General features: G+C 45.2%; 1 protein-coding gene and 1 pseudogene across 5 annotated transcripts in view; one reads left to right on the plus strand and one right to left on the minus strand.

The window, feature by feature from the left end:
- Positions 1-14966, plus strand: part of Mcad (Medium-chain acyl-CoA dehydrogenase) — a 132399-nt gene that overhangs the window by 12624 nt on the left and 104809 nt on the right. For 3 of the 5 annotated variants that reach the window (XM_037413070.2, XM_037413069.2, XM_075880787.1), the window contains exons 3-4: positions 1487-1584; positions 11018-11087. In XM_037413070.2, coding sequence (XP_037268967.1) covers positions 1487-1584; positions 11018-11087 — 168 coding nt within the window. The remainder of the gene's footprint in view (positions 1-1486; positions 1585-11017; positions 11088-14966) is intronic. The other 2 variants (XM_075880786.1, XM_075880785.1) reach the window with 1 other exon arrangement.
- On the minus strand, positions 3567-5250 carry LOC142776684 (uncharacterized; annotated as a pseudogene).

Raw genomic sequence — 14966 nt, forward strand, 5'->3', positions numbered from 1 at the left:
TTCATGAGTGACAAGCAGGCCACAACAGCCAGTGCTCATTGATGACTCTGCTGACAGAAATGGTAGGCTCAGCTTGGCGGGCACCACGGCTGACACCGTTTTGTGATCCGGTGTGAGATGGTATTTATGACACGTTTCTTGTCATGGCTGTCGGGCTACCCCAGCATGGCAAACGAGCAACACTGGGAGAAAGCGAGTAATGATGCACTGCAGGGCTACCCCAGCATGGCAAACGAGCAACACTGGGAGAAAGCGAGTAATGATGCACTGCAGTTTCTAGAACAGCAGTTGTCCGCCTCTATTTTTTGTTGGAACGTGTCACGATTCAACGGGGCGTGCACTGATGTGTTTCAAAGCATATTTCTGTGCCTGATAAGCTCTTTATGGGCTTTTGAATGGTCGTTCTTCATATTGGGTGGATATTGGTCCTAGGCCATTGGACTGCACACAGCTGGTTCACATACATAAACTTTACCGTAATTTTCTTCCTTTTGTATTAAACCAAAACTCACAGAACAGCAGTTGTCCGCCTCTATTTTTTGTTGGAATGTGTCACGAATCAACGGAGCGTGCACTGCTGTGTTTCAAAGCATATTTCTGTGCCTGATAAGCTCTTTATGGGCTTTTGAATGGTCGTTTTTCATATTAGGTGGATATTGGTCCTAGGCCATTGGACTGCACACAGCTGGTTCACATACATAAACATTACCGTAATTTTCTTCCTTTTGTATTAAACCGAAACTCACAGAACAGCAGTTGTCCGCCTCTATTTTTTGTTGGAACGTGTCACGAATCAACGGAGCGTGCACTGCTGTGTTTCAAAGCATATTTCTGTGCCTGATAAGCTCTTTATGGGCTTTTGAATGGTCGTTCTTCATATTAGGTGGATATTGGTCCTAGGCCATTGGACTGCACACAGCTGGTTCACATACATAAACTTTACTGTAATTTTCTTCCTTTTGTATTAAACCAAAACTCGCAGAGCAGCAGTTGTCCGCCTCTGTTTTTTGTTAGAACGTGTCACGAATCAACGGAGCGTGCACTGCTGTGTTTCAAAGCATATTTCTGTGCCTGATAAGCTCTTTATAGGCTTTTGAATGGTCATTCTTCATATTAGGTGGATATTGGTCCTAGGCCATTGGACTGCATACAGCTGGTTGACATACATAAACTTTACCGTAATTTTCTTTTTTGTATTCAACCAAAACTCACCTAAAGCTGCGTCTATGCCTCAGGGCCAATGCTGAATTAAGGCGGCATGCTTCCACGCCACTGCCTACTTTAATCTGCTGTGCTGGCATAGCGACTGAGATAAGCTTGAGGATGCTGGTTCAAGTCCTGGCCACTGTGCCTGCGCTGTGATGATGAATTCACCTCAATCTGAGGAATTGAGCTTATTCCAGTTATCGTCTCTACATGCCATGCCAATGTGGTGTGGCATCTGCAGCTGCACATCAGTGAAATCGGGCGTATGTCTCTGTTGCAGAGCTGTCGGATGAGCAGAAGGAGTATCAGAACTTGGCACGAAAATTCGCACGTGAAGAGATCCTGCCCAAGGCAGCGCACTATGATCGCACTGGGGAGGTACGCAAGCCCATTTTTGTTTTGCTGCATGAACCTTGTTTTGGAGCATTCTTTCTTCGGGTGAAGACGGCCCCCTTTGATCTACACCTGTAGATTGTAATTGCTGTGACTTCCACAGCCAGTTGGTGCATTTGAAGTGCAAACAAACTCTCACTTGAAGAAGGAATGTGACAGTATCTTTAAAAAGCAGTGTCATGAAGCCCCTAGTTATCACTACTAAGTTTTATGCCCAGACAAGGAGAGCCTCTTCAAGCAATGTTTCGAGACACTCTTGTGTGCTTTGCTTGTATTTTATGATGAGGAATGGAGCCCTTCATTATGGCATCTCTCGTAATCATATTGTGATTTTGCATTGTAAAACATAATGCAAAAGAGTTAGAAGAAGAGACGTACCTGTTTATCTCCTCTGTCTCGTCCTTTGTTTCTCTCCAATCAAATGCCGTATACAACTAGGTGAACTTCTGACATTTTTATTTTATACTTTTGTGTTACTGGGCTACAGTTTTCTCGTTCAAATGCCTGTATTCACGCCTGCCAGCTCTCCCGGTTTTTCTGGTACACTCCCAAATTCTGTCTAGTGGCTAAGGTACTCGGCTGCCGACCCGCAGGTCACGGGATCGAATCCCTGCTGTGGCGGCTGCATTTCCGATGGAGGTAGAAATGTTGCAGGCCCGTGTGCTTAGATTTGAATGCACGTTAAAGAACACCAGGTTGTCGAAATTTCCGGAGCCCTCCACTACGGCGTCTCTCATAATCATATGGTGGTTTTGGGACGTTAAACCTCGCGTATCAATCAATCCCAAATTCTGATAGATCCTCCTGATCATAAAGGCGCTGCCTTAAATCTTCACAAAAATTGACTCCAGCGACAGAAAGAAAGAAAGAAAAAAAATAAATGCCACAAAGGACAGTGGTTCTAGTAGTTTGTGTCCCCCTCTCCTTCACCTGTCGACGTGAAGGGGGCCTCTGGTTCTGCCTTTATTAAAAGCAGCACAGCTTCCTTGTTTGCATTTGGCTTCGCTATTTTTACAGAACTGGAAACTGGCATAGTTGGTGAGGATTCATTTTGGGCGTAGTGCAAGAAATGTGAATATAAAAGAGCAGAACCATGCAGGACACTTTGACATATGTGCTCTTTGTGTGTAGTAATACCCTGTTAGCTCGGTAGGTAGCAAAACTAGATGCTTTGAGTCTTGAAATAGCTGAATTTACAAAAATATGTGCATAAAAACCATGTACAGGTTATCATTCAGCCAAACGAAGCAGGCATGAATTGTTGTCTTTAACTTTAGTGTAGTAAAGACGTAAACTGAAATAAGTTACAGTAGACTCATAAACGGAAATCTCTTAACCGGAACTACTGCTTAAACAGAACTATCGCCTCTGCAATGCTTGGCTTTGGGCTTGTATTCTGCACCCATGTAAACTTTTTAGTAAACTGTACTCCTGCTAAATAGAGCATACAGTTGAACCCTGCTACAACGAACGGCGCTTTAAGGGGAGACTCTCCTCGAAAAAGTTTTTTTTTTATTTCTAGTAATAGAGACTTGAAAAGTTTGTTATCAGTATAGTTTTTCATGCAGATTTCAAATATGCAATCATTTTTTGTGTAGCTGCTATAATTATTGAGTTATGCCATAAACAGTAGCAAGAAGTTACATTTTTTGCGGGCACTCTTTTATGTACTAAACTTTCAGTAAAAGCACTGTGTCTGATCTTATTTGACTCTTGGTAGATTGAAAAGTGCAAATATCTATATAGATATGTCACAGAAATATTGGAACCAAGAAAAAAAAATTTGTATTGAATGACTTATTATTTTCAATCTCCCTTGAAACAATAAGCTAATATTTTCACAACTAATGCTGGTAGGCATTGCAATTTAGAGTAGATATTTGCATTCTGCATGTGTTGAAGAATATGTGTGCCAAGTTTCGTTACTATACAATGAATATAAGTTTCTAAAAGGCTGCCCGGAAAACGTGAAATTGTCAGAAAAAATGAAAATGAGAAAAACAAGTTTGAAAGTTCGCAAAGTTGGCATTTATTAGGAAATCATTCTTTTTGCATCAAATTGGGGCACAATGAAAAGTACCTTGCCTTGAATGCACTGCAAGTGTCTAGAAGTCCCCTGCACCATAGCTTGGTCCTTCACGGCTCTTGCGGTCAGTGTCCTCAACACGAGCTCTCTTAGCTGTGTTGCGACGGTGTGCCCTCGCTTCTGCAGTTTGCTTCAGGTTCATCTTCCTGATGCACATGACGTCACAGTGGTCACCATGTGTGGCCAGATCTTGTGAGGGGAGAATTCCAATGCCTTCGAGCACTTCTTCAAAGCCTGTGGCCTTTGTTGTACCAGAGTACAGCAAGAGCGGTGGCTGTCTCCACAGTTGTTCTGGAGGCGAACTTTGTTTTTGGACATAGCAGCCATATCTTGCTGTTCAGCGATTCGGCTGCATTCTGTGTCTTGCCATGAAGGCACCGAATAAGGAGTTTTTCCTCTGTAAGGCGCTTGTAGATAGGCATAATTGCCAATCCTTGAGCCTTCGTCAACAGTGGGGTGTGGCGTAGTGCAGGCTCCCCCAGTGCTTCCGCACGCTTGTGCTTGCACCACGAATTTGGTCCCATGGGGCAAAAGTTGTGGCTACTGGCACCATCACTGGAGCAGCAATGGAAATACGATGCCCATATGACAGTGTACATATTTCGGACACTGTCCTTGTTGCTCGTGATGGCGATCTTGTAATATGTTTGTAGTTTAATTATTGTCGCATATTTCAGTTTTTCGTCTCGTGGCAGTGGCCTTGCCAATTTCCATAGGGCAGTTCCCAAGCGCTTTGCAACGTGGTTCGTGCACTCTTCTTTGTCAATGGGGGTGTCACAGTATACATTTGCCTCGCAGACTGCAGTGTAGGCCTTGCTGTCACCATCACTTAGGAAGCTGGTGAATCGCAGTGGAGTTTCATAAGACAAGGTCCTCTGCCATATATTGACAGCTGCCGCAGGTTCCATTGCATGGGATGAGCAGTCAGTGTTTTTTTGGCAAACTGGAAGATGAAAAGCTCGCCATATCTCTTCATCCTCCCCAAGGTCCCTGTGTATACTGCAAGCATGGCAGTAGTTCGAAAGAACTTCAAAATCGAGGCAGAGCCCCGTGTCCAGGGACACGACTGTGCCCACTCCATTGTGGCTTTTATGACCTCTTTTCTGCCAGGTGCCATCAAACATGACTGGCACATCTCTGCCGCCGACTGCGTCCTTCGTGATGTTTCGTGCCTGGTGCAAGTTTTTGCTCACTGCCGTCATCGCCGCACCATGGAGCTTCTTGCAAATGCCGTTGAATGTCTTGTGACGCATCGGGCTCGGAAGACCGAGAATCGCACAAAATCGTGAAAGTTGGTCGTGGCCTGCGCCTATAGCTCGTGCTGCCAGAACTGCCTTCACGTTTACAGCAAAACTGTCACGCGAGCTCCCGCTGTCAAAACGAGCGCTCGTTCCTTGGTCCCCGGCCGAAGCAGTATGTCTCGACGTGTGCGTGAACGAAAGTGCAGATTCAGGGCAATCAGAATTTTGACAGCACAGTTCGAGGAATGCCGAAAGTCCTTTGCGCTTTCCAGCTGCCTCTCGCACGCCGAGCTTCCGTTCGCGGCAGGTTGGGCATTGCGCACCCGCCACAAGTGCCGTAAGCGCATCGATTTCGCAAAGCAGCATGTTCGCAGTAGCAGCATCTACAGGTCTACGTTCACTCTCGAAGAATCCAATCTTCCTTTGGGATGCACTGACGAATTCCACGGCAGCGGCTATTTCACAACCACTGCCGCAGGGTTCGGTGACGGTCTTAGGCCTATCCGAAGTCGGAGCGTCGGGGCGTTGGTCGGGGGCGACATCGTCGTTCGCTGTCGCTTTGCGAAGCGTCCGACGCCGTTTCCCTCGATACTTGTGGCGAGTTCTGAACTTTCGATTATCTGAACTGCACTTCTTCGGGCTTGCCATGGCGCAAAAATGCAGAGAAACGCAGAAAAACTCGATCGCGACGTCTGAGGCTTCGCTCTTTTGCCGGAGAAATAGGAGGGGGAGGAGCGTGGAGCGCACCGCCGTCCAATGGCGGTCTCGCGCTGTGTGCCGCGATATTCAAAACGCGTGACGTACGCGTTGTTTTTCTAGTTTTTTGTTTATTCTGCATGAAGGCACGAGACTGGCTACTAGTGGATTATGAAGGATACGGCCTTCGCAGCATGCGTGCACGATTGCAAATGGCGGCCAACGCGTAATTTCGCGACAGGACGACGCGAACTTCGCCGTTTTTCGCGCATTTCTCGCGTCACCGCTGCCCACTTGGAAGCATTTTTTGATAATTTCTCGTGCGAATTTCAGCTTGATATTTTCAGAAGTAATAGATTATAGTCCAAGGATGCCAATACAGCCATAAAAAAAAAGCGAAAATTTTCCGGAAAACCGCGACTTTTCGACCCGCGTCTCCCCTTAATGAAATTCCCGCTACAACGAAAAATTTCCCCGTCAGCAGTGTATAGGAGTTAATGCATAGATATTGTTGCCACAACGAACACTTTTGCTTCTGCAATCTCGCTTCACCGAAATTTCACAATGCGATTTCAGGATCAGATATCTATCGCTATACAGTAAATCCAATATTTAACATTTTGATGCATTTTCAGAACCTGAAAATACAACGACAAAGTCTAAAACATGCGCTGACACCACCAGAAACCACCGCTGTTAAGCAAGCATAGGCGCCCCCATCGCTATCGAGGAGTGGCGGCACCCACGCTTGTTGAACAGCGGTGGTTTCTGGTGGTGCCAACGCGTATTTTAGACTTCGTCGACGTATTTTCAGTTTCTGAAAATGCATCAAAATGTTAAAAATTGGGTTTACTGTATAGCCACAGACGATCCGAAGCTCAAACTCAGTTGCTTAGTTCATGGTTTCCTTCCCGCAGCTGCTGGGTGCATCTGCAGAATGATGCCTTTTCCGGTTCCAATGCTTATCATTTTGTTCACCCTTGACGAGTGTGGTAACTAAACAGAGCAGCTGTTTATCTGCATTATCAACAAAATCAGCTAACCACGAGTGATGGATAATAAGATTGGCATAAAATAGGGCAAAAGTCACCGCTTCAAGATAACCTGCTGCCATATCGGCGTTATGACGGCGGACAGCTGCTGGTGTCAACGTGTTAATGCAACTGTTTGGTTCATTCACGAAAGCGGCTATATTCACCGTTTCAGCGTGGTTTTCACGATGACCTCGATATGCATGGGTGAGAATCGCCTCATGACGCTGCTGGGATAAATAAAAAGCAGCGGACACTTTTTGAATTTTGAGAATAAACGTTTCTTTGTTTTGCTAGTTCAGATCGGCTATATTTTTTCGATTTCGCTACAACAAAATTGTCGCTCTAACGAAATTTTTTCGCACCCCTTCAGTTTTGTTGTAGCAAGGTTCGACTGTATTTCCTCGGTTCCTTCAGGTTCCGTTTACTGAGAGTCTACTGTAAAATGGACAAAAAAATGACCCTTTTTTGTCATTACAATCCAAGCCCACGATCTTCGAATTAGGCATCCATTGCTGCAAATAATTCATCCGACTCGGTCATTTTTTGCTGTTGCTGCATTTGGAAGGGGGGACTCGCATCTTCAACAAAAATGAGGGCGTGCATATACAGCACTTGGGTGGTGGTGGTTCATAGTTGACACTGTTTTCGACACTGTGCAGGCACCCGTAGAATTATAAAAGCGGAGAATTGAAATTGCCTTTTTACGTACAGGTCATGCACAGTATGGTACCGCATCAACAAGGAAAAGTCTGCATAAACAAGAACGTCCCAAGACTTAGTCGGCAACTTTCAGCTATGATGTTTTTTTTTTTTTTGCTTGCATTTGTTACGGTAGCACAAAATTTAACTGTTCGGCATTTGTGAACTGAAGTGGATGCAAATTTGCACTTCAGTCACATGCCTAGACTCATCATGTTTCGCACATGTGTAGCCTTTGAAAAAATGTTTTCTTTATAGTGACTGTAGTGTTATCGTTATCTTTGTTCAGGCCAAGCACTAGTGTGCTGCCCTATGACGTCACTGGTGTAAAGTGACAAAGAGCGGCTGTTTAATAAACACAGGGTTCTTTTGAGGCAGTGACCATGCAGAAGGCCATACAGAAGGTTGTATCTGTGAATTGAAGTTTTCGGCACACTGGAAGAAGATAAGGTTGGCACAAGAAGACACCTGCAGACAACTTTAGTTGTACTGTAGGGAGGGCTGGCCGGGTCGTGATAAAGAGCAGTTGGCTGAGCCCTTACGGGTCAGAGAGAGCAAACCTTACAATATGTGACAGGGTGCTCCTACATGGGTCTCGCCTAGTCGTGCCTCAGAACGTAAGGAGCGAAGTACTTTGTTCTTTGCATGAAGGTCACCAGGGCATTGTGAAATGCCGTGCAAGGGCCCGAGAATCTGTGTGGTGGCCAGGTCTCAGCATCGAGCTGGAAGCTTCGATAAACAGTTGTCAAGAATGTGCGAGGCTGCGCGTTCAAAAAGTTGAGCCCATGATGCCGCCCGAGTCTCCTAGCTTGCCTTGCTTGAAGGTTGGAGCTGATCTGTTCCATTTGTATGAGAAAATGTACTTTGCGGTCGTAGACTATTTTTAGAGATATCCGGAGCTCGCTCTGTTATCGTCCACGACCTCTGCGGTGGTTATTGTTCAAATCAAGAGTATATTTGCTAGGCATTGGATCCCAGAACTGGTCATAATAGACAACGGTCCTCAATTCGCGCTCTTTGCAACAAGTTACGGCATTCGTCGCGTCACATTCAGTCGCAGGTACCTGCAGTCAAATGGAGAAGCCGAACGTACAGTGCAAACAGTAAAACGGATGTTGGAAAAATCTGCTGACCCTTATCTAGCCTTCCTAGCGTACAGGCACTCCCCTGGTTCTCTGGGTACAAGTCCAGCCCAGCTGCTTATGGGCAGGCAGTTACGTTCTATGCTGCCCGTACATCCGAAAAAACTTGTACCGTCAAAGGCGAGCACTCTTAGAAGCCTCCGGTACAAGGACAAGATATTTCTAAATAAGCAAAGGCTCAACTACGACCGTCATCATGCTGTAACTCTGTTACCACAACTTGTCTCTGGAAATCGAGTATGGATGAAAGACAGCGAAATTCAAACAACGGGGGTGCTCAGTCCAGCCCAAAGCACGGTCATATCGGTTATGCTGACAGAAAACGGGACCGAGGTAGAGAGAAATGAAAGGGCATTGGTTAGATACAACGAGGGAACTTGCGCGCATGACCCATCTTATCACTTTCCTGTGAATCTGAACGCTGCAGGGCAATCTGAGGAACACAAGTTCTCGGCAGAGCATTCTGCGCTCATTTCAATGCCGGTGGCTTCCTTGGATAGTGGGAGACTTGGTCGTTATGTGACACGCTATGGTCAAGAAACAAGTCCACCACAGCGATACGGCTACACTTGAAACTTGCAGCATACAGTTCTGTGCTGTTGCAATTCATATTGATTTGTTTCTTTGTTTGCTTTGTGTTACAATACTTCTTTAAAAAAAAAAAAGGAAGGATGTAGTGTTATTGTTATCTTTGTTTGGGCCAAGAACTAGTGTGCTGTCCTATGACGTCACTGGTGTAAAGTGATAAAAAGCGGCTGTTGAATAAACACGTGGTTCTTTTGAGACAGTGACATCGGAGTGGCGTGCGTCTTTTAATCGCATCGTACTGCTCAGCTTAAAGCGGATATGACAGTGACCTACCGCTGATAGTAAAGATATTTGTGGCTCCAGTGACTTATAACATAAGTCAATCCTAGATATATCAAATTTTGATACAGTCGGTGCAAAATTCCGGACATGCCGGATTTCCCGGACTCATCTGTGGCCCTGTCAAGTTCCCCATAGAGTCAATGTATTAAAAACTCCAATGTTCCAGACGTTTATAGCTTTTGCCGTCGGATTTTCCGGACTATTTACCGCTAACCGCATGCTCGAAATCACTATCAATGCCGTCATTTTGATTGTTTTTGTACCCTCGAACGCACCACCCCACGGTTGTCATACGCTCTGAACCGCAAATGCCGCAATCCAGCGCACATCAATTCGTTGCTAGCCTAAGCTTAGTCAAACCTGTGGCCACAGCCATGCCACAGCCGCATGGTGCTGTGCTGCCTGTGCAGCGGGAAAAGCTACGCTGTTGATCTATGGTCTGCCGTCGGCATGCTTGCAGACTCGTGGATGGCGGTTATGCAACAGCCCTTCCAATCTGTTTTCACCACGCGAGCTTCCTACTGGACGCCGAGACGACCGTGTCGCTTGGAGTGGACAGTATGTGCGACGAACTTCCACCGGCCGACATTCCCTTCGACAATCTGCACGCTGCCGGTGTTTCAATTACAGTCAGGATAACCTTTGAGGGCTTTGCCAACGCTGACGAATACCTCGAGCTGTGGGTAGAATTGACCGATGTCAAAATAATTCAAGTGACTTCCGACGACTCTGACACCAAGATAGAAGAGGCAGCGCCTACACAGCCAATGAGCTTGGAGTTGGCACGAGCACTGACACTGTGATTGGGTTCACCATCGGTGCACAACGACAGCATGACGTTAGCTGAAATTAAGGCAGACATAATCGCGGGCGAGTGGAGTGCCGTGCAAACAAAAATAAGCTATTTCAATGTGTCAATCAATGCTGTTGTAGAAAAGAGCTGAATTCACTTATTTGAAAAGCTTGAATGATATTGAGGATGACTGCAACATGACGGCACACAAAAAGCAAGACAAGTATAGAGACTGTTTTCATGCGGTAACTTGCAGTTCACACCTTGTCATTCATTATACTGTGAGGAAATCATTATGTTAGCCCTTGTAACGATTTCTAAGGCCTGAAATGCTTCAATTTAGGCCTCAGTATGCATATTTTGCATTCAAATTATTGATATATTGTACTACTTTGCAATCTCCCTTGTTCGTTATATCTGGGATCAACTGGTGGTCCATGCTGTAGGATGTACGCGAGTATTTTTCTACGTCATCTGGAAATTTTTTCGTAGCAAAATTAGTTGGGATTCTCTGTATCATGTTGACATATCGTGTAATATCTCCTCTATTTTTTATACGTCATGATTCCATCGACTGCGGGTTTCTTCAATGTGTCTCACGAAGTTCTTGTAACTTAATTGCTAACTGCACCTGCAGCATCGGCATTCTTCTGACATTTAGTCATTTTTCAAATGCTGCTGCTGTTTGAATGCATGACAAAATGATGTTTTCCCGGTGGCCATCACTCTAATTGCAGTTACATTTTTTAGTTATTAATGTACAAGACTCACAGAGCTGGGGTAATTTTTAATGATTTATACGTTCCTGTAATGCTTGTGCTGCTTTAAAAGGACATTTTATATTCTCTGGTGTGCAGTTTCCGTGGGACATTGTCAAGAAGGCCTTTGAAGTTGGGTTGATGAACCTCTCCATTCCTGCCAAGTATGGTCAGTGCTTGCTTGCTTCTCTCTTGCATCCACTCGGTAGTGATTCTTAGTTTCTTTGGTATCTTGGTGCCAAGTAGGGCTCGCTAGGAAAGGATTGTTTTAAAACTGCCCCGATTTAAAAACTCCTACTGTATTCTTGTATGCAATGCCACACAGCTAGACTATTCACGTGCCTTCGCAAATATCTTGTTGCTTTAACGAACAGGGCACTTGACAGAATTATGACTTCATATATGCTTATGTAACCCTGTGCTGTATCAAGAAATGTGTATCATTGAACACTGGCAAGCAGCAGCACTGTTATTTATCCGATTTTATGTTTTGCTTTGCACCAAAGACAGCACAGTTGTGTTGACTCCAGGATAGCTGCAGTTTTCTTCGACAATCTCTGAAAAATATTGGCAGTCCAATCATGAAATAGGGTTGACGATCAGACCTCACCTCAACCCTGTTTTACGATTTCAAAGCTTGAGTCTCTTTGTGGAATGCTTTTTGTGCTTGCACAAAGATGTCCAATTTGAAAAGGTAGCTCAAAGCCACATTGAACCTTGCAAATTTACGCCATGAAATGTTAGATTTCATTGAACTTCAAAGCTGCAAACAAGGAGAAATTGTTGTCCTCGCTGGACGAGCGAACAATTTCTCCCTGAGCGAACCAGCCTAGCCTCAGTTTAAGAAGTGGGGCTGCAGTTGACCTTGTGAGTAAATCGTGTGTGGTTGCCTGTATTTGTTTGAAAGCGTTGTCGAGAAAGAACTTCAAAGAACTTGCACATGTGGATGTATGAGTAGACAGCCCACATGTGACAAATTGTGCTGCTCTCATGCGTGGATCAGGAGGGGAGGGAGATGCCTCGAAATTCGTGCGTATACTGTCAGCACATTGCATAAGATGAACTTCTGAGAACCAGCGAAGCAATTCTATGAGCAAGTTGGTGCAGTTAGAACTTTGTGACAGTGTGACAAGCATGAATATGAAGGATGGCAGCATTCTCCAGTTTTCTTCGTCGTGTTTTGTTCCTATCTAGTTGGTGTTTTCATTGAGAATTTCACCCCCACGCATTTAGTTGCTCTGGAGAGAAGCCAGAGGTGTAGCAATTGTCGAAGAGATTCATTGATCACAAACATCTGTGCAATCATCGTGTATCTTCGAAGTCAATGTCCCCCTAGACAAAAAAAAAAAAAAAACCCCACAATTTGCACGTGTTTGGATCCTATGGCATCTCGACAAAGCGTCATTGCTTATCACGAGAATTCTCACATACCAGGCTTTTTTATATTATTAAAAGTGCAGACATTCACACTGGATGCAACATTTTTTATGTTCTTATGGTGCATTATGTCATTACGCTGTCAAACTACAATGATAATGTTGTCTTTTGTGTCTGATCTGCTTCCATCTGGTGTGGCAGCTGTTAGTTGTGGCACAAACAGTTATTGCTGCTAACTACCATATTTACTCGAAAATAGGTTGGGCACGAATGTAAGTCGACCCCTACTTATGTGTTATACAAGCAAAAAAAAATGATCGAATATAGGTCGGCCCACATCTTTTTCTTTAATTGAGAAAGAGAAAAATTGAATCATAGCACACCTTTACTCGCATAACTTAGCGCACTAATCGCCATCAGGGTTGTCATCTTGTCTGATGTGCAAAATGTTCTGGTCATCCTATTCTTCGCAAGCATTGGCGGCTTCCCAAATGCCGTCGTCCTCGTTGGTATTGCTGTGGATTGCTGGTTCACGAAATGCATGACGCTGTCCGTTGCACGCAAATAGATGGTCCCGCCGCTTTCACCTACCCCTAATCAACTTCTCATTTACACAGAACTCGGCTGCTCAGCACAATTGCTCGAGCCCTTGGAAAAAAGTATCGCTTGGCTCTTGAAGTCACCTGTGTAGCTCTGCAGACGAGACATCCTCGCAACCACGCACAAGAAAATGGTAGTGGTGGTCAGAAGGCACCTAATTTCTCCAGCCTTGTAGCGAGCACGGTGCAGCACCTAAAGCAAATGCCAACAATCACCCAGTCACGCCGATTGTACAATCAACAAAAAATGGCAAGGCCTCAGGCTAGTGCCAGAGCGGTCGCGGGCCGGAAAGCAGTTCCGAAAGCATGGCTAGTGGGCTAGGGACTTCACAGCCTATACCTAGGTAAATTGTGGGTTTCATCACAAACATGGCGGAGCGGATGGATTTCGCCGCAACTTTGAAAAGGTGGTAAACAGCTATTGCATAAATAACATTTTTCTCTATTACTTGAGTAGTCACAAAAGAAGGGGGGGAGGGGGGTGCTTTTATTCCAGATTTTATGGTGTATAACGTGCATATGCAGCAAGAACCGCTTGAACAGCAGGCGTCTCAGTTGAACATACGCTCGGCGCTTTTGGGTGGTTTGATCATGAATATAGGTCGAGATTCTTTGGTCACGAATATAGGTCAATAGCTGGTTATGAACAACATTTGTAGAAAAAAAAAAGGTCGACCTATATTCGAATAAATATGGTAGACTGTAAGTGCCATCTGTTCAAAGCCACTTTGAACCTCAGGTTTGCTTACCGAGTAGGGCATTGAAAAAGAGCTTTTCACATCACAGCTCTGTGCTTTGGCCCACGAGGAAGGAGATAATGTGTGCTGCATCAATGACGGCCGATACGTGACGTGCCTGGAGTGCTGTGGCATGCGAAAACATTAGTGAGGCCGTGTACATGCACTTATACAACACAGATAGCAGTCACAGACGATTTGAACAAGAAAGTGTGAATAGGTAATAGGAATTTTTCTGTCAAATTTTTTGGGGGGGGGGGATATGTTGGATTGATACAAATATTTCGTGCAACCCTGTAAAATTCATACCACTGAAATTTTATTGCACCAGGTGATTGCTGGATGGTGATGGTTGCTTTTAAACAAAACTCACTTAGTTGCACAATGATGCCACAACTATGCTAAAGGCAAAACATGGACCGAATTTCAGCACTGCAGAAAATGCCCCACCAGCCAGGTGTCTAGAGTGGACAGCATTCGGTCCAGTGTACCGCCAAAGGGCCAGTCAGTGACTGAAAATATGTGTGCCATCACCTTTCTCGCATTTCCCATCTTAAGTATCGACTACCGTATTTACTCGATTCTACCGCGCCCTCTATTGTAACGCGCACCTGATTTCTACCGCGAAAAAAGAAAAAAAAAACGTAAGAAATTGATTGCAACGCGCACCCATTTTTCTCGCTGGCCCGCACGATCACATCACTCGAAAAAACGACTCCTTTCGGGAGCGTCTTCCATTTAAATAGAAGGTACGGGCGAAGCTTGTGCCCATCTGACGTGTAACAGAGCATTGCCGTCACTGTAGTTTTACCGTGGACCGATGTCAGCACGCAAACTTGCTTCGCCCCCTTCTTCTCGACGGTTGTGGTGCCAGGCATGTCGAAGTAAAGAGGCGTCTGATCGGCATTCCCGATTTGCCCAAGCAGGTAGCCGTTGTTGCACCGCAAGTTTAGGACGAACCTCTGAAAACTGAAGCTTTTCATCGTACTCCTCCGCAAAACGTTTCACATATGCGTGTTCCTCTTCGGAGGGCAAAGCCGTTCCTCTTCGGAGGGAAAAGCCTTTCCTCTTTATAAAGTTAGTTAGCCAGCACCTGCTCGCTTTAAACTGGCTCCGCATTAGACCTTTTTCTAAGACTAATTGCATAGCTCGCATTTGGAGCAGTTCTGTCGTCACGGGCCGCTGTGCCGCTCGCTGCTCAAGCACATACATACTCGCCGAGCAGCTCTTTAATTTGCGGAAACCGACCCTGCTGTGGTCCACTGAAGCATTTGCGCGAAGCTTTGCTGTCGACAATCTTCTGCTTTCGTTTCCGCCGGTCCCGCACGCACGTTT

Source organism: Rhipicephalus microplus, chromosome X, assembly GCF_043290135.1.
Source record: "Rhipicephalus microplus isolate Deutch F79 chromosome X, USDA_Rmic, whole genome shotgun sequence".
Taxonomy (NCBI): domain Eukaryota; kingdom Metazoa; phylum Arthropoda; class Arachnida; order Ixodida; family Ixodidae; genus Rhipicephalus; species Rhipicephalus microplus.